Genomic DNA, 21,109 nt, shown 5'->3' with positions numbered 1-21,109 from the left:
CCTGGAAGCCTCCCCCCAGCCCTGCCTATGGTCAGCAGTCATTCAGGAGTCGGGCTGGGTATTGGTCCTTGATACCTTTACGGGATCAACCAAAATAAATCGATACCAAATAGTATTGAAACATCTCCGATCCAACAATACCTGTAAACAATCCTTTTCGCACCCAGAGCTAGAAAATATGACTATTTATATGGACTTGCTCACAGCCAATCAACACAAATGATGGTGAATTTGAGTTGGCGTGCTTAGCAGTTCAGCAGCCAAGATGAGTGTGTCTACACTACACGCCTGTTACACAGTATAAAAGTGTAATTGGTATCGAGTGAAGTACTCAATTGGTATCAGTATCACTTTAGGGGTACTTTTATTGGTACTGGTTTCGTAATTCTTTAAACAATACCCAGCCCTGTTCAGGAGAAATGCTTCGCAGTGCATTAGGATTTTATTACTGACTATGTGTATAGGTGACAACAGCAAGTAGCAACTGCAAATCGTATCAGAATTTCAGTCAACCAACTGATGTCAAATATCATTATCATTCATGATCATATCAGTCTAATTTTTGATGTGTTACTTTCTTTGCTACCAGCTCCATGGTGGACAAATCAGTTCCAAAAAGAGGAGCAACTTCAGTAGTGTGGAAGTGGTAATATGAAAGAAGTGCAAGAAGCAGTAGGAGCACCCGGTTGAGTACGAAAGCAGAGCCAAAAATCCTGCAAGGAGAATTTCGTCACATTTGTCATAAAAAATCCATATCACAGAAATACCTTGAAATAATGTGATATTAATTTACGGCCATATTGCCCACTCCTAGACCTTGTCACTCCCCGCAAGAAAACCAATCTCCGGAGATGCAGCAAGTGGGGGATGATGATAAAGATCTCACCCTGGGGAAAAAGGTAGACAGAGCCTACAGGTGGATGCTGGGGGTGGAGGCAGGTCTTTTAGAAATGCTGTATGAGTAACAGCTGTTGCAGAAAGTGTCAGCATAGCATAGCATGCATTGAATATATGGAACAATGAGAAAAATATGCCATGTGGGTATAAGGGGTAGACTCAACCTGCCTGAACTGGCTTGCAGGCTTGACCCACTCCACCCAATTGTGGCTTTAAAGCTAGAAAAGCGTTCTTTAAAAAAAAAAGAAATTGGAACGTTGACATGATTGGTCTTTTGCACCTGTGTTTAAAACAAAAACAACAAAACCTTTAAAATAATAAGCATGCATCTAGATAACGGGTGTATATCAAGGCGTGATGTCTGGCAAACACAACAGTGTCAGCAGAATCAACATTTTGGTCATCTGCTCCATCCTCATTCCTCTCTCCTGTTTCTTCATGAGGGAAAAGTCAACAGTCACAGAGGTGTGGAAACACACTGCTTGCATGGTTGACTGTCCTCTGTGTGTGTGTTTGTGTGTAGGTATTCTGTGTGTATGTGTTTGTGTCTGTTTTCATCATTCCTTTGGTCCATTATGAATACCGAAGTAATGGCTTTGATAGCGAGAGGGGGTACGCGTTATTGAGTGAACAATAGCCTGTAATGACTTTATGTTGAAGCACTGAACACTGACATGTTGGTGTGTGTGTGTGTGTGTGTGTGTGTGTGTGTGTGTGTGTGTGTGTGTGTGTGTGTGTGTGTGGTCCGCTGGTGTAGTCAGACTGAATAGATGCTAACGAGTAGATCTGACAGGTCATGGGGGTTTGTAGATTTTGATCAGGAACTGGCAGTCTCGGACACATTTTAGTTACAACACAGTTTATTTAATTTCATATAAACAATTAATTTATCTTCCAGTAGTAGCATGTCCATATTTTATTTCCTGGCTGGATGAAAAAAAGTTCTTCCCTAAAAAGGGAAAAAAAAACTGAAGTAGAAAAAGACACCTGCTAGTGAGGAGCTGGTTCACAGTTAGATGTAAACATTTCCATGGACGTGACTTTATGAGGGAAATATAATAATTTGGGTGTAGATTTTGATGAAAAAACCGAAGCAGCCTCTTTAGTTGAGTGGCTCCGTCTACTCCCTGTATCAGCCTTAATCTCACCTCGTCCTGACAGTAAGCGCCATGCTGAGTATGACAAGAGTAGCTTATGCCCTGGTGTAGAATGCTTTAGAGATGTCATGTATGAACAGATCTTAATAGTCTGTGATGATGTCAGACATTGGCAGGACAGGATGGGGGGGGATTAAAGTGTTAATGTCAGAATAGCGCAGAAGTGAATCAGTGAATTAAAGGATTCAGAGCGAAGTGGATGGGAGCAAATAAGTGAATTAGCGTAAGGAGGCGAGTCATCGTCAGGTTTGACTCCTTTAATCCAGCTGTCCGTCAGAGAAGAAAGCGCTGTGGATTCAAAGACAGAAGATGAAGAAATTCAGCTGAAATGAAGTGGGGAGAAGAGAGAGAGAGACACTCTAGACAGACAGTGGGAGGGCGACAGGTCTCGACAGGTTTCTGTGAACTGAGAAAGAAAACAGCAGTCACACTTTCACCCGTGATGAATTTCAGTTCTCGGACAGAACAAGAGTTAACTTGTGTCATAACAGTAGATTAACTATTCAAACTTCTTAGTGGGCCCCACTAGTTTTGTATTTTTGTCCTAAAACTCTTCTTTTTATGCAAGGTTTGCTTGCATGAGCGTTCCAAGTCAAATTCAACAAACCCTCTTAACTGCCCAAACTTGTTGTAAATTGCACATCTCAGTTTGATGACTGTCACCTAGTCCTGAGTAGTTTGTGTGATGTGATCATTATTACCAGAATCCGCACCCCTAAAAAAGCTCCACCCGTTTGTGGGCGAGTTTCATTTACAAAAACAAGATCTCAAAGAGTGAAAGACACTGTGCAGCTTCAAGCCCTGTAGACGTGAAGTTAGATGTTAAAACTTGTCTTTCTAAAACAAAGCGGCTCATTATGGGACTGAGATATTAGAGTAGAATATTATAGCCTAGAGTAGGTGAGGTTAGACTGTCAGTAATGACTCAAGATACTGGTCAGAGACACAGAGGCAGCTTGTGAGACAAGTTACATAGCAACTACTGACACATAGAGGCCGCTGGGCCAGAATATGCTTATCAAAAATCTTCAACCTTGGGACTTCTGCTATGGCACAGGAGCAAGCGGCAGAATAAATGGGAAGCTCCCAGACGGTCTTATTTCCCCCCACAAAAAGTACCAGACCAAAAACCAAACCAAACCTACTAGAAAAGTTGATAGTCTAGCATGAAAGGTGGAAACAAAAGGCAGACCAGAGGAAAACCGCAACAAAACCTCAAAAAGGACGAAAAGTGAAGATACATGTGATAGTGCTAACACACTAACGCTAGCTGAATACGGGGCTATGGAAGCTATTCAAGCTAGCATCATTGCTGAGATACAGGCAGTTTGTTTGGATGTGAAGAAAGAAATCAATGAAACAAGGGAGATTGTGGACTTCCGAAGAGAAATAAACCAAAAACTAAATGGTATTGTTTCCGAGTTGAAAGAAATAACAGAAAGAGTGGAGGAGACGGAGCAGAGGGTGGCCAACGTGGAGGAGTGTAATGCAGACATTATGCTCGCCTAGAGGCTTGAACTTTAGAAATCCATCCACGCCCATCTAACGGACCTGGAGGCACGTTCACGCAGGAATAACATCTGCACCCACTGTATTCCCGAAGGGGCTGGGGGAGATAATAAAGCATTCATGGAAGAGTTTTTAAAAAAGGGGATGACCCTCCCTGACACCCCTCTTGGTATTCAACGCTGCCACCGGTCACTCGGATCCAGACCGCCACAAGGCTCTAACAGGAGGTCAGTGGTTGAGGAGCTTAAGGAGAAAGAAATTCGCTTCCGGGCGCTCTACCCAGCAAAACTTGAAGTGTTCCTCGATACCGGTCCAACTGTCTACAACTGCACACAGGAGGCGATGGACGATCTGTGGAAAAGAGGATTAATGCTGGATGAAGGTGAGGCGGCGGCCCCAGCACGAAACACTTCTTCAACAAGACCGAGGCAACCCAACTGGGAAACTGCGGACGCAAAATCACAGCACTGTGAGGCTCACCTCAAGCACATCCAAGAGAACCTCAAGGGGGTTTGACACAATAAGGATGCTCCATGAGAACCTTCTGTATGATTGACTGCTTAATCTACTGAATTCAGTACGATAATTTTTAACACCAGATCGAACCGTACTGTACAATAAGGAAAGTTTTCCTATTGCTATCATGCTTTATTTAAACTGACTGTATATCTGGGAACTGATGCCTAGGGGCTCGTTCTTTGTCAATGGACTCACCTCTCATCCTAAAAGTTGAGTTCACACTTCAAAGATGGAAGTCATTAATGTTCAATAAATATGCTGGGTTCACAAGTTATGTTTTAATTTGTTACACAGGTGGACGTTTGAGTGCCTGGTCAAACTTCTCATTTGAACACTGATAGAAATGCTTCATCAGGATTATAAAGTAATCACTCTTAATGTTAATGGGGCTAAATAACCCCAAAAAACTATAGCTAAAATTAAAAAGAGAAACAAGACATAATCTTCTGGCATAGATGTCTAGGTAAAATGGGGTTTAAAAATTCATATTACTCTTCATTTGAGAAGGGGAATGCAAGGTCTGTGGCAATACTAATTTCAAATAGAATTAACTTCCAGTTTTCCTCACAAATTACAGATAAAGAAGGATGTTACTTGTTGGTCGAAGGGTCTATTGATAATAGATGAATCATATTATTGAATGTATACAGACCACCAGGAAATGATAAACAGCTGATGTGTGGCAGGCTCTCCACCTCATTGACCAATGCGAGAAATAATAATTATGGAATCTGTTTTTATAAGTCTTGACGCCGAAAAGGCTTTTGATTCAGTCTGTTGGGATTATCTATATTTGGATCTTAAACATTTTAGATTTAATAATCAGGTAATTAAGGTTTTGAACTTCCTGTATTGCTCACACACAGCCAGAATTAAAATGAATGAGTCCTTATCTAAGACTGTCTCTGAAAAGGGGTTGTCTTCAGGAATGCCCCCTTAGTCCCACACTTTTTCATTTTTTTATTGAGCCATTACAGACAAGAGAGGACGAAAATATATCAGGCATACTGATTGGAAGCACAGAACATAACATTTGTTTGTACGCAAATTATATTCTTATGACATTTACTAATCCCAAAATAAGCCTTCCCAAATGACTATTACTTCCTTAAAGAATTTGGCTCATACTGTGGTTACAAATAGAATTTACACAAAAGCCAAACTTTGACCTTTAATCAGGAACCGCACAAGAACATTTATAGGACATGTAAAATTTAAGAATACAGGTAACACAATTAAATATCTTGGAGTACAAATACCAAAAGATTTAACTACTATTTATGACCACAATTATACAAACATTACAACAGATATCAAAACATACCTGGTCGTTACTACCAATGAATATGTATGACCTAATAGATGTAATTAAAATAAATATACTACCCAGGCTCTTATCCCTCTTTCAGTACCTGCCAGTTGACGTACCTCCCAACCAATTTAATGAATGGAATAGGACGATATCGTCATTTATTTGGGGAAAACAGAAACCATGGATTAGATATCAGACTTTACAGTTGCCTAAACATAAAGGTGGAATGGCCTTGCCCTGTTTGGAAGATAACTACAAGTCTGTTGGCGTGATCCGGAGTGTGACGCAAAGTGGAAGATTTGGAACAGAATTGAATAAATGTACCTCTCCAGTCTTTATTGGAAGACAAAACTCTCAAAAAAAAACGTTTAAGTAAAGTGAGTAACCGGATTGTAACCCCTCTTAACATCTGGCACAAAAAGCTTAGAGACTCAAAATTTGAGAGAAATGTCTGAATATTAAGTTGGATGGCACACAATATGGATGTCCCACCAGCCGAACTGGACAGCAGATTCAAACACTGATTAGCTTTGGGTATCACCTCATACTGCAATACTTCCTTTGACACTGGATTAGACTCCTTTTAACGACTTTCAGAAACCTATGTTCTGGAGAAAAGAGATTTCTTCAGATATCTCCAACTGAGACATCATTATGGAAAAAAACATTAAAACCTATGGAGAGGAGGGGTCTTTCTACAATGTACATAAAAACAAGATGGGAGAAAGAAGCTAACATACAGTTAGCTTAATATTTGCAGGACACAGTCCACCACTTTTAGTTCAGGGAAGTCACCTGGCAGACCAACAATCTAGAATATGGAAAGTGTAATATCTCTGCTGGCCACTTCCACATATTCTGGGAGTGTCCAAATATCACTTCATACTGGGTAGATCTAATAACAGCAATCAGATCAACTATCAACTTAGAGCTTGATCTTAGTTTCAGTGTTATATATCTAGACAGATACCTTTTACAAATATTACTAGCAAGTGGCAAAAAAGCAATAATCAGGAAATGGCTGAGCAGTGAGTGTATGACAATCTTGGATTGGATAGAAATAGTAAAATAAATTCACAATATGGAAAGATTAACATTTTCCCTGAGACATGATACAGAGAAGGGTAACAGATATTAGAAGAAATGGAAATGTTACTTGGATTCATAAATGTACAGAGGAAGGATACCACACACACACACACACACACACACACACACTTTTTTCTGCTTTTTAACTCTATTTAAATGCTGTTTGTAATGTGTTTTATGATGACCAAGGGCCACAAGCTGAAATGTGTTGGTTTAACAATGAAGTTGTTCTGTATACTACAGGCGTTGCTGGAGCTTTGACCCTTTCATGATTATGTATACTATGTTTCACTTTTACTGTTTTAAAAGAGGAGGCTTTTAGGATGAGGATTAGTTTATGTGTTATGCAAATGTGAGGCTATTTCAGGTAACAGGTCGCTGAAGTGTAAACTCTGATAGCATCAGCTGTCACAGAGTGGGAAAGTACTGCATGTAGATGTGTTAGTCATGAACAAGGCTAAAACTCTTAAGTATGGTTCTTACCACAAGCTTTACAGGACTGCCAGGCCAGAGTTCTGCTGCTAAGCTATGATTAGACAGTTGCTATAAAGAGGAGGCGTTTAGCAAATGGTCAGTTAAAAATCTCTACCCTGTATCTCAGATCCAAGTCACTTTAATTGGGTCTGTGAAGGGTTCTCCACTGGTTCGTTAAAGAGCAGGTTCAAAGCTAGCTGCTCTGTGAGGCCATGCAGTGCAGTGCATTAGCTAAATGCTAAAGTAAGCGTGCTAACATGCTCACAATAGCAGTACTACTGTAATGTGCTGATACTCTGCTTTTATTATGTTCTGCTTATATCAGTCTGTTTTTTTATATTTATTGTTATTATTTATAACTGACATCTCTTACAAACAGTGTTTTTGATTTAGTTTTTTGATTTAGGCTGCCAACTTAGCCTGCCAGAATTAGCTCAACTAGCCTTTGAGCTAATTCTGGCATTTTTACAGTAATGTTTATTAATGTGCACAGTTCCTGACAAATAAACTCATTATATAAAATAAAGCATTCAAAGCTGACAGGAATTACTTCAGTTTTTGCAGGTATTTGGTCATAAAAAGACTAAAGTATTGGACAAATTCAAATTTGATAAAAAGTCAGTAGCTAATCAGAGTCATTAGGATTCATCCTGAAAAAAACAAGAATGAAAGTTTATTTTGAGTGTAAAATTGCAACAGCCTCATTACACTTTATAAAACGTATGATTACAGGACAACAGGATAATAACAGCAGCTCTGTCTAAGAGAAAAAAATGCTTTTCACTTATTTACAGAAATCTGTTCAATTTTCTGCCAGTCCATCTTTTAAATATAAAGATAAGTCATAGGATAAGATGAGACTGCTGGTGATGCTATGAGAAAAGTCAGGGGATCACTTAAATCATTAGTCTTCATCCTCTAAGCACCATGAATGTCTGCAACCACATTTCATGGCAATCCACCCAGTAGTTGAGATATTTCAGTCTGGACCAAAGTGGTGGACTGAATGACCAATCATCCCTAGCATGGTGAAATATACAAACATTTTTCTTTTTCCAGCTTTCTCATGTGATGTTTTTGTTTTTCTCTGTTTTATATAATTGGACTGTTGAATTAGCCTGGTTCCAGACTTCTGAATTGTTGCCCACGTCTCTGATTTTGTTTTCTTCAAAAATTTAAATAGGTCACAACCACAGCTTCTTTGTCAACTAAAAATGTCATTGACTTGATGGATGATGATTTGCCACAATAAGCTCCCTCTCATACAGAAAAATGGCTAACATGAACATTCATTCATTCATTAGTCTGACTGACTAATGAAAAGAACACGCAGTCCAATTATCAGACAAAAGAAGCTCGTTGAAAAAGTCACCTTGAGCTCTGAGGGAACTTGTGATGTGCATGTTTGGCTATTTTCTGACATTGAATAGACTAAACAATTTATCCAAATAAATAAATAAACTGATAATGAAAAGAGTCAATAGCTGCAGCCCTAATATAGGCATGACATCAGCGTCACTTCTGATCCTGCCTTCCTTCAGTCTGATCAGTACAACCATGTTCTTATCAATGTTTGAGTAATCTTTATTTATCTGTCTGTGTCCACAGCCAACCATCTTCAGTCCACTAACAAGAAAACTGAATCCTGGTAAATAATTGTATTCTCCTCTCTTTGTTCAGCAAATAAAGTTCAATTGTGCATTTATTTCCAGCTTGTTGGTAACTTGGTTTCTCCTCTCTCTATCCTGTGTGTGTGTATGTGTGTAGTAGTAATTTTGGTCTTGCAGCCGATCATAAAAGGAGTCAATATAAAGAAAGAGGAAGAAGTATGAACTCCACAGGATCTGGGAAGAGCAGCACTGTTTCCAGGTAAGTTCACACCGTCAGCCGTCAGTCACACTCATGGATGTTTGTGCAAGAAGTAAAGCATTGATGTCAGGTAGAGAAGAGTGGAGACACAGCGGGCTGTTAATAATTTCAAACCAAATGAAATGACACAACAGAGATCTTTGTTTGTACCTGATCAGAGGTGTAAATGTAACTGTAGATGATCTTTTGGCGCTAAGACCAAACACCGTTTTACTGAGGAATATGATGTGGAGATCCAAAGATAAAAAACAATTGTGTAAAATGTGATTAAAGGTATGAGAATTAAAAAAAATATATAATTAATTGATTTTTAATAGTTTTTCTTGTGAAATACTGGACAAATTCACTTCTTCAGCTTCTTAAAAAACAGTCATGCAGGAAAGTCAGGCAGGAAAGTCATTCTTTGCTCAAATTACTAATAACTCATGTATTCAGGTGGTTTCCATTCTGTAGCTAACTGAAGCCACTTACTGATATTATGTAAACCAGGCTCTGCCCAAACTCCACCCCAGTTCCACCCCTAGTTCTGCCCAGTGACATCTGACTGGTTTGAATATTAATAATAAAAGCTCACAGTGTGACCACTCTATCTAAAATTGTGGGTGTACAGTTTTTTAAGATCTCCATCATTGAAACAGGTGTGGTCAATACAATAAATACTTTACTCTCTAAGCGCATCAGTCGATTTGTGCTTGTTTGGAGAGTTAACCGTTGAACTGACTGTGTTTTGGGAGGATGATGATTTTACTGGTGGTGGGTGGGCTGGGTAAGGTGATGATGTCCAAGCAGGGAAGTTTGTCTGATGGAGCAAGGGGTTTGGGTAGTGCTCCAGCAGATGGAGGCTAGTGTATGGATTAGGGATGGGCATTTGAATACATTTCCTTGATCGATCATCAGGACTTCACAATTATGCTTATTTACCTAGAGCCACATAAAACAACAAGAGTAACTCACCTAAAGCAGGGTTTCTGCTACATTCATGTAGGAGCGGCGGCGCCGCAACCGCATAACCTCAAAGTTCCTAGTTTACCTTAGTGCTGGCGAGTACTGGACAGGCCTCCGCTGTGAAGGTGGAGAGATGCAGCGGTGAACAGTTAAAACAAAAAAAGAGAGAGAGAGATTTGAAGGAGCGGCGGCTATAATTTAGGAGCGACGGCCGCCACTCCTAAATGACTGTAGCGGAAACCCTGTAAAGGCTGCAGTGGTGACTATCCACTCCTCACAAAGTAAAGTAACTCCTACAGCCTACTGATTCTTGTTGAGGAAGATTGGCATGTTAGCATGCTCAGGGATCAGTATGCACAGCCTGGTGACAGTCAGTCGAGCAGCTGAAAACAGCCGCTCCTAGGGGACTGAAGTAGCCGGGATGCAGAGGCATTGTGGTGCTATCCTGGGTCGCCTGGCCAAAGTGCAGGGTTTACAATGAACTCCGTCATATTTTAGTTTGAAGAGGTCCCACGCCTAACTTCTCCTTGACCTCTTCATGTTTACGTTTGATATCTACGGCAGCTTGTGGGTAGCTGAGCCGTTTTCTCTGTCAAATATCGCCCCCCATTGGTAAGATGTCTCATTGCTGCCACATAGTGAAATTCATTGGATTGCTTCAAGACTCACACTATGCAACACAACCTCTATTTGATACCAGGGTTTGATCAATAAAATGTTCACGTGATCATCAAAATTCTTAACGATCAATTGTCGATCAATCAATTAATCATGCCCATCCCTAGTATGGCTGTATTATAAGAGCTGGATACCGGGGGAAAAAGCGGCGTCAATTCAGTACTGTCAGAATTGTTCAGCTGGTGTAGTTTCTAAACAGCAGGTTCCTTCTCGGCCCACAAACATTAGACTGTGATGACGTCACAGACTTTTAAATCAGTTTTCTCGGCTTCAGGAAGGTTTTACTACTATAAAACCTCCATGGATAAACATTCATAATAGAAAGAATCATAATCAAACTTGTCTGCTGTTCGAGGTGTCCTGTCAACAGTTTTACAGATGTTTCTTTTACAATGGTGGTCAATGGGGAAGATTTTTTGTGCTGCAATACTGTGACTGACCACTGGGTCAAATTGGCTACAAGGCTAAGCAGCAGCGCCCTATCCAGCTCTTGTCATACATTCATTGTCGAGTGGTGTTTTGTGTGTAATGATTGCTGCATCAAGGGTAATGGCTGATGCATCATGGGTAATCCATCCACTACTACTTTGATGGTTGTGTCAGGTGAAAACCAGGCATATGGTGGTTAAAGGCCACCAGAGCAGAGACATATAGAAACACCACGAGTTTCTCAGAGCCAATAAAGCTCTATTATACAATGCTGAATTCCTCCACAGCTACAGTAGGAGCTTATAACACCAGTGTGTGATGCAGAAGCTTCAATGGGTTCACCATTTTTTGGCAGCGCTGAATGCAAACCTGGGTGTACTTTATCAAACAGTCCCTCCAGAAATCTGTGAAACTTGTGATCACACATTCAACCAGTCCAAAGGGTGCAATCTGTGCCTTGGCCACAAGAAGATGGCCAAGGCAGAATACTTTCCAATTTTACCACTCACCACAGTTATCTGCATAAAATAACTGGCACTTACATTCTCAGGCATTACTTTGCCCTCAAGCTGTGTGTAACTGTGGCCAAGTTTCTTCAATTCACTATCTAATACCTAAAAGCAGTAGTTTATGTAGCTTTTTGCCAGCATCACATCACATGGCAGGAAACACTAAGGTTACATCATAGCCTCCATTTAGGAGAAAAACAAGTCAGAAGAGTTGCCTGGCTAGCTGCCTACAGAGTAACTGACTATAAACAGGACATACCTGAGATTGTAAGAGATCTCTAAACCGTTTTTTCTTCTCACAGGTACCCTTTATATACCATGAAATATATAACGAGAAATTATAATCAAAACGAGACAAAAACGGTTGAAGTTTTTATAAAAGTCACTGGAAATTGGGTCATTTTTGGGCCACAATATTCACAGGACAACTTAGCGAGGTGGAGATGGTACTGCTCTAGGTGGAACAGTTGAGGAGCTGGTTTGGGCCAAGCATTGTCGAAATCTAAAGGGAGGCTGTGGAGCTGCACTTACTTACTACTAGGGATGGCTCGATCCGATACTCAGGATAGGTATCGGTCCGATATTGGTCAAAATTTCAGGCTCGAACATTGAAAAAAACAACTATAGCCCATCCGATCCGATACCTAACCCCAAATGCTCAACTTTACTTTGCGCAAAATGCAGTAAACAGAAACACAGCTGCTGCAGCGGGTCACAGTGACAGTGAATCAACCTAGCACTCTTGTCATGTCAGCTGTGTGGAATTACTTTGCACGCAAGGAAGAGAAAAGTTGCCTATGTGGTTTGCAGAGGAGGCAAAAGTAGTACAGATACGTACTGATTCAACTCTTTACTCCAGTAAAAGTAAGAAAGTTTGATCACTTCCAATGATCACTTCCAATGATCATTCACTCTCACAGCCTCTCCAGCGGAGCAGCTATAGAACAGACTTAGTTTAACTGAATGACTCGGAAGTCACTAAATGACTTGCGTTAACGAATTTCGTTAGTTTATATAATGGAGATTTGTAAAATATTACTTTTATGAGGATCACAGTCACTGAATGTATAAACTTACCATTTCATAATTGTGGTAGCAGCGGTGCAGCAGATGTAATGAAATCCACGCAACACGCTGGATGCAAACTAATATTAAGCCTATAGCCTGTTCATTATAATGTGGATGGACATAAATTGAGTTATTTTGCCTTAATAATGATAAAATAATACACAAAAAATGGTCAGATTGGGAAACCATATATGCATAATGTCTCCTCGTTGCATTTAGTGTTGCTTGTTTTACATACAGTTCAACCCCAGAGGTTTATATGTGAAAGAAAAACATTCAAGTTTGCAGTTTGCACTGATTTGAAGTTTATGGCTTGAGGAACATCATGGGCTATTTTATTTCTTCGTTTAGGGGAGCAGAATATTTGTTGCAGTTTGAACATGGTATTTTTAGATGTCCATATTAAGCAAAGTACATCTATACAAACTATATGTATTATTAACAACTTAACACAGGAGAAAAGAAGGTGTATTGGTTTGATATCGGTATCGGCAGATATTCCAAGTTGCAGTATCGGACATGAAAAAGTTGCATCGAGCCATCCCTACTTACTACCTCACTAACCAAATAAAGACCTCACTAACTAACCCACTAACAGCAAGCTGTGAGTAAGACATACTAACTGGCTGTCTGTGTCTTCATAGTGTTTCAGAGGTGTTGGAGCAGTCTGAGGAGCAACCAGAGGAGATCCTCCACACCCTGCGGTTAGACTGACTAACCAACCAGCAGACTAACTCACCAACTAACTCACCAGCTAACTCACCCACTGACTGGCTGACTCACTAACTGACTGACTGTCTGTGTGTTTTACCCACAGTGTGTCAGAGCTGCTGGACCTGTACGAGGAGGACCCAGAGGAGATCCTCTTAAATCTTGGTTTCGGCCGGGAAGAACCAGACCTGTCCTCTAAGGTTCCCTCAAGATTCTTCAACAACTCCTCCACAGCGAGAGGCATTGACATCAAGGTACAGACTTTTTAGTGGAACTCCAAATGAAATGCAGCGTATTTTTAAAAGACTTTCAATGTATACAAACTGTGACTCCAGGTGTGTTTACTTAATGGCGTCATAGACAAAGAGAGAGCAGACAGACAAAGTTCCTAACTCTGATCGCTCAGAACACAGCAGTCTTTTACACAAACACACTCCTACAAAAGTCCTATCCTATTTATGTATTCAGACTAAATCCAGCCCAAAACTCCCTTCAAAAACTGCCTCTTTAGTTTTGTCCTGCTGTGGGGAAATGTTATATACTGTGTGAAACACTGTCAACAACCAATCCTGCATCAAAAATAAGAGCCATGTTAAAGATTTTACAAGAAAACTCCATCTTCTCGCTGTTGATAATGTGATTGTTCACTGTCTATTTTCATCTTCTGACAAATGTTACTCTGTGCCATTATTTCCATCCATCAAAAGTTTGTCAAGTCATGTAGGGGTGCAACAACTAGTTGACGGTGTCGACAAAAATGGATGAGAAAATTAGTCTGTGAATTTAATTGTCGGTTACGTCATCATGCAGCGCTAAAGTCATGTCACCACCTTTTAAAAATAAGTCCCCCCCCGTAACACCTGTGTTATTATTGTAAGATTTCTCCTGCAGTTCTTACATGGAGTCAAACTGGCTGGTGTAACTATGCTACAGTAGTGTTACCTTAACTCATCCAAATCAACTAAATGTTGAACTGAGACATACTATCTTTAGAATAGTTTTCCCCAACAACAGCAACATGTGAATGTGGTGCAATACAAAATGAAGTTTGTCTCTATTTAATTACTATAGGATGACAGCAGTGTGCTTTTGAATGCATTGTAACCAGTGTATTAACCAGTATATTAAACACTTGAGGCATATTGTGTTTTTTACCTATGTTTTGTGTGAATCAGCTCTTCAGAAAGGTAGCCAGTATATGACATTCACTATGTGGACAAGTATATCTTTCTATATCTTGTGTGTGCTACAAGCATAATTCAATGCAGGTCAAATGATGTGATACTTTGCAATGATATCAGTGTGTATTTTACCGTCAGACACAGTATTGATTAAAGAAGAAAGAGGGGCTGTATTTGCAGGGTTTGTGTCATTGTTGTAAGTTACCCACAGCAGCTTTTATTGAAACTACAGAACAAAACTGAACATGATATACCTCTTCCCGCTATTTTCATCTCAGAGTGCACCAGAATTCCTTGCATACAAGTTACATCTGTAAAGCTATACTAACAGTGTGGTAGGTGCCCCCAGACTCTAATACTATAAAATAATAACATGTATTCCTGTGGTTCTTGCAGGTCTACCTGGGAGCGCAGATGCAGCGGATGGAGCTGGAGAACCCTAACTATGCTCTGACTAGTATGTGCCTCTATACTGCCTACAGTGTCTCTGTATGTGCTGTATGTGTGTTTCTAGCTGCTGTCTCCTCTACATCCTCAGTGTGCTCAACACAAACACATCAGTGCTGCAGGTGGTGGCTTGTTAGACCATGTTAGTGGTGAGAAGCTCAGAAGTTCACGTCCTCAAACTGTAACAGAGGAAGTGAAGCTCAGAGACTGTGTGTGTGTGTGTGTGTGTGTGTGTGTGTGTGTGTGTGTGTGTGTGTGTGTGTGTGTGTGTCCTGTTCCCAGTATTATTGTGGTGTTTTGTGGGGTGCCTCAGCTCTCTAGCTGTTCTGCCAACTGCCTGGACAACACGGTCAGCAAGGACAAAGATCTGTTTGTCCCAGACGCACGCACACACACACACACACACACACACACACACACACACACATACACATACATACATACACACACACACACGGCTGATTCTCTTCTTCTTGACAGTTTAACTGTCTTGGTGCTGTAAAAAAAGGCTCAACCAAAGATCCTCTGTGTGCAAGAAGATGAATCACTCTATAGCTGAAAACACTTCTGGTCTGCAAAGGTTTGATTTTACACCTCAACGCCAGTTCCACTAGTTTGTTTGAGGTAAATGAGACCGATAAAGTCATTCAGATGTGTTATCAGCCTATTGGTCACTGGACGCATTAAGCCTGGATGTTGAATCCTAAACCAAACAACATGATGTGAAGAAAGGGGCCGGCTGCTCACAAAATCCATACGCGACCATCTGCTTTCCTCAAGATGAAAAGGCCCTAGTTTTCGTGTTCTCTTGCAGATAACAACTAAATGAGTCACAAACTATTTGCTAGCACGCACACTGAAGCTCAATGAACTGAGTCAGGAGGAGAAAAGGCCAACATTTAGTGGAAGCACAGTGTGACGGGCAGAAATCCAACTCATGATGACAAGAAAACTAGTGAACGGGCCGCTGTGAGAACGCAGAAGAGCTAATGAGAAAGTTGTTCACTGTCAGAATGCTCTAACGTTCAATTGTTTGAGAGCAATACAAAGTTATTTTGAAGTAATGTTCTGAAGTTGTTACAGCACATAATGGTACAATACTAGCGCTGTATGTTGTTGTTGGAAAAAGGAGGAAAAATGACTCTGAGGCTATACAATGAAGTTCTCCAGTCAGTCCATATGACTCCATGCTTACAGTTATTGTCTTATTTGTAGAACTCCATAATTGAAGGTAAAGCTGTCTTGAATCGCTGCATTCAATTATGGTTTAGATTTTGAATTTATGCTAAACTCAATAATTACTTTATCAACTTATCATACAATAACATAATTATCAACATCATCATGTCTATATATGGACTTATCATATGATACATGGACATGATTTTGATCATTGTTTTTGACGTCAGTATTGGCACACTTCACATTAGCAGCTAAGAGGCTATTCGTGTCACATTGGCTAAACAAGTAGTGTCCTCCATTCCTCACTGTGTACGTCCTGAGTTGAAACTGTAGAAGAATTAAAGGTAAATAACTCTGTTTATTATTTTTATTTCTGAGACAATATATTGTCCAACAAAAGTAGTTATTGCGACAGGTCTACTGCTCTCACACAGTCCTGTAGTTAGTCTGCTTTGCTCTTACATGAACCACACCAGGACTGTTTCATTTTGTTCAAAAAATGTTTGCCAAAATCTTTGACAGTAGATTATCAAGCCAGTTTAAGATTATTATTTTTGGACATTCTGTTGCAAGTTAATCCTCCACGCATTTCCTGTTTACATTACAGATTGCTTTTCTGATTGGACATTAAATCTAACAGTGTCAGTATATCAAAATAACTAGTTTGCATGACATGTCGTCAAGTTTGTTTTAATTAATCAATCTTTATTTGTATAGCGCCAAATCACAACAGAGTTATCTCAAGGCACTTTACACATAGAGCAGGTCTAAACCGAACTCTTCAGGATTTAACTTTAAAGAGACCCAACATTCCCACATGAGCAAGCACTTGGCAACAGTGGCAAGAAAAAACCTCCCTTTTAACAGGAAGAAACCTCAGGCAGAAGCCGACTCAGAGTGGGAGAACATCTGCCTCGACCAGTTGGGGTAGAGAGGAGAGAAAGGAAGGAAAGGAGAGAGAAGCACAATGAAAATCAACAATGAAGCTAGAAGGTCCGGGACTGGAATCTGTCATCCGGGCGTCTACAGGCCCAGATTACCTGTGAGACGAGAAAGCACAGACAACTCTGGGGAAGAAGTTTAGGTTATTGAATGGAGTCCCCCGGCAGTCTAAGCCTATAGCAGCATAAACTAGGAGCCGCAGCCGGCCCCAGCCCTTACTATAAGCTTCATCAAAAAGGAACGTTGTAAGCCTACTTAAATGTAGGGAGGGTGTCTGCCCCCCGGACCAGATCTGGAAGATGGTTCCACAGGAGAGGAGCCTGATGGCTGAAGGCTCTGCCTCCCATTCTACTTTTAGAGATACTAGGAACCACAAGTAGACCTGCATGCCGGGGGCGCAGTGTTCTAGTAGGTACATAAGGTACTATAAGCTCTTTAAGATATGATGGAGCCTGACCATTAAGAGCTTTGAAAGTGAGGAGAAGGATTTGAAATTATATTCTAGATTTTACGGGAAGTGTGTGTGTTTCTAAGGTATTTGGGGCCAAGTACAATAACGTTTTTTCAGAGTTTAGTAGCAGGAAGTTGCAGGTCATCCAGGCCTTTATGTCCTTAAGGCGTGTTTGTTTTAGTTGTTCTGAAGTTTAAAAAGAAAAGAAAGAGTCGTTGAAAGAGACAAGAATAAGGATGACTGTACACACATTAGGACTGTCTGCCTTCAAAGGCGTCAGTGTTGCACTCATACACATGAAAAGTGATGCAAGTGTGTGAAAAAATGAAAAAAGGAGAGATTGAGAGAGAAGTTCAAACACAACCCCAAATTTCTCAACTCTGCACACCTGCCCCTGAAGTGGGCGTTGTCAGCTTTGGCAAGAGTAGTGGAACCTGATGTGGTAAATGGCTGGTTTAAATCTAATGGAGGTTAAGATTTTTTTATTTGACTTTGTAGGATCACCTCATACCTGATTAAGGGTGTATATATTTAGTAGTTTTGTTGTCTGATTAATTATTAAAGTTTGGCAGAGTGAAGCATGGTAAGAGATTATCTGCTGGAGTTCTATTGTTCTATTTTTGAAGTGGTCATTAAAGTTGCACAGAAGCAGCCTAACACCCACGAGTAACTAACTTTATAAAAAGCTGCAGTGACTCAGATCAGGTCTGAATCTGTATTTTTAGTGTGAACTGTTCCTTAAACAGCCTCTGGTCCGCCTGCGGTTCCTGGAAGCTTTTTCTTCTTTTCCAGAACATTCTCATACTCCTCCATCGGTTCCCCCAGATCCCGAACACGTGTGTGTGTGTGTTGTTGTTTGTTATGTAAGCTCTGTTCTCACCAACAGAAAGAATCTCTTGGGAGAGGGAGGGAGGGAGGGAGGGAGGGAGGGGGAGAGGGGGAGAGGGGGAGAGAGAGGGGGAGAGAGGGGGAGAGAGAGGGAGAGAGAGGGAGAGGGAGAGAGAGGGAGAGAGAGGGAGAGAGAGGGAGAGAGAGGGAGAGAGAGAGAGAGAGAGAGAGAGACGTTTTCTCTTATTCCTCACTTCCTGTTTTAGGACCCTCCGAATGAAGCGTTAGTGCCGAGTCAGCAGTCAGCAGGAAACACACTCACACAGTGTAACTTATCATCACACATGTCTGCTGTAATAAGAGGTTCATGTTCTGTAGTCATGTGCAGATGTGTAACTGAACTGTACGACTGAGGACTGACCACGTTATTTGCTTCTTCCACTTATAGCTTTTTTAAAAGCCGTATTAATTACTAATTGAGAAGAATAACTGAAGAACACAGCTGAAATATTATCAGGTTTATAAAGTTGATATGGGAAACAGTTTCCAGCAGACACAGAGAAACATTATCATCACTCATGTCTGTATCCACCTAATGAATCTAATTGGGTATCTGGCTTTTTAGACGCCAGTGTTCACCAGTTAGTCTCTAACTAACAGACAGCTGCTACTGCTGCTGGGAATGATTTGGATGAGAACACTGAGACTGAAATATACAGTAAATGTGCTGTATACCAAAACTGCAATGCTGTGAATGACTCCTTTCACTTTACACAGAGTCAGTGGATCCATTATTAAAATAGAAGCCTGACTGATTTTCCTGGTTGTATTAAAAGAGTGGAAAAAGACTGATAATGATAAATTGTGCTATGTTTCTTTCAGACAAACACACACATTTACTTTGGTATTTGTTTTGGTTGATTAGGAATTGATGTCGGTTACGCTGTGATAATGTGAAATCCTCCTGCCAGTTAGTTGGCCATGTTTTATTTATTAGTGCAGCTTTTATAGTTCATTTCTTTCGGATTTATTTATAGGTTGCCTGGCGTGTCTTTGTCTCCTTACTTTAATTTCAGCATCTTTTACCTGTATTAGAATCACTCGAGCTTATTTTCATTTTAAGGCTTCTGCTAGATTATTTTTAACCATTTTTTTCACCATGAAACGGAAGTTCAGTAGTCTTCAACTTCTCTAATGTGACGTATTCAAAATATGTTGGTCAGATAGTAATGAGAGATTAGACGGTAAAAGAAATAATGGACGTAGCCACTGTGATGTCAGCCACTGGTTTGTGGACCACTGTTTTAAAGCCTCTAGTTTGCATTTTGACCAACACCATCCTGGATTTCTGGAGTCAGAAGTTGGAGCTAATTGTAACACTAGTTGCTAGCACAGTTAGCATGGTTCATATACAGTCTATGGTTAAATGCTATTAATGCAAATTTTCACTAGTGAAAAACAGGAAAAAACATTTTTATAAAAGGTGCTTACTAGAATGGAGCTGACTCCTTACAAGGTTTTTTAAAGCTTAACAAAATGTTTTTAGGTGACTAAAATGTTACAATTAACTTTCATGAACTGAGTGCATCCTGTGAAATAGTGACCGCTACAGCTATGCTAGTACTGCCGTGACTGAGATTACACCATGGTTACATTCCTTATCCAAACATTATCCCTGTAGTTGCGACTTCTAGCCACACCCTAAAGCATCATGTTTAATGTTCTATTTTACTCTAAATGGGACAATAATTAACTCCGTGAATTTTCATGCTATATATTGAAGAAGACTTGAATCTAGTGATTGAGACCATAAACTCATTACGAAACCGTTTACTGTTCATTGTCTTAAAGACTTCTATACTATCAGACTTTCTTTGGAGCCAGTGGGGTTCCTCCATAAACTCCTCATTAAACAGCATGGTCAAACCCACAACTCAGTCAGATAACATTGTAAAAATTGCAGTGGCCAGGTGGCAGTAAACATGCTAGCAGATTAGCCCACTAGCAGGAATGTTAGCTCAGCTCCCCCATCAATCTTGTCATCCTTTTCTTGCATGTTTATGTGGTCTGTCAAGGGTCTCATAGTGAAATGTGGACTTTTAGAGAACTGTTGAACCTCTGCACACCTACTGTATGCTAGCTAACATCTAAACATATGCATCCTTTGCTAATCACTTTGCTAATCACTTTGCTAGCTGCTGCAACCCAAAGTTGAAGTAAAAAAGAAGGCATATAAAAAGAAATAACTGAAAAATGGACACATTTTTGTTAGACAGGATTAGAGCTTTGAAAATGTATTTTTTTTTTATTTGTCTGTGTTTTTTAGTTTTTTTGTGAGTTTGTTTTAGAGATTGTTTATTGTGTGTGGCTAAGTTATATGTCTCTAGCTGTGTTGTTTTGGGCAAAAAACCTTAGCTATCTTTCAATATCAGTTCAGATCAGTTTTGAATAAGTAAATGGTCTTTGCTGCGAGTAATCCCCCTCTCACTCCATGTCTCCTGTCCGTCTGTGTGTCTTTCATAAATGTCAAAAAAATGACCTTGTTAAAAAAGTCCTGTATTCATGTTCACATCTGAGTTGGTCAGGCTTTACGGTACCTAGTTGACTGTAGTGTTAAAGCAGTGCAACAGTAGCTACAGGAGTTTTCTTTCACCCAGACAGGAAGTTGCAGTGTTTCAGCTGAAATGAAAATCACCTAAATTGGAGTTGGGAGACCAACTGCCACCAATGAAATTCTTCAACTTAATCAAATCTTTTTTGTTGTTGAGGAATTCAAGGTCAAGACAGAGGTGAGAGAATAAGAGAGAGCAGGCCTGTATGTATTTCAGGTGATGACATCAGAGGAATGGACAGAAGACAGATGTCGGTGTTTCATAACATACTGACAAGTATTTAGACAGCGAGGGATGGAG

General features: G+C 40.2%; 1 protein-coding gene across 1 annotated transcript in view; it reads left to right on the top strand.

The window, feature by feature from the left end:
* The window catches only part of itprid2 (ITPR interacting domain containing 2), a 50,425-nt gene that overhangs the window by 16,431 nt on the left and 12,885 nt on the right, over window positions 1-21,109 (top strand). Inside the window, exons 7-10 of the mRNA XM_053328955.1 lie at window positions 8,566-8,605; window positions 8,725-8,826; window positions 13,273-13,420; window positions 14,744-14,804. Of these exons, the coding sequence (XP_053184930.1) occupies window positions 8,566-8,605; window positions 8,725-8,826; window positions 13,273-13,420; window positions 14,744-14,804 (351 nt within the window). The remainder of the gene's footprint in view (window positions 1-8,565; window positions 8,606-8,724; window positions 8,827-13,272; window positions 13,421-14,743; window positions 14,805-21,109) is intronic.

The sequence above is a fragment of the Scomber japonicus genome, chromosome 11, assembly GCF_027409825.1.
Source record: "Scomber japonicus isolate fScoJap1 chromosome 11, fScoJap1.pri, whole genome shotgun sequence".
NCBI classification, from domain to species: Eukaryota; Metazoa; Chordata; class Actinopteri; order Scombriformes; family Scombridae; genus Scomber; species Scomber japonicus.
Note: the sequence above shows the minus strand (reverse complement) of the source record. Positions and strands in the feature narration are given on the sequence as shown.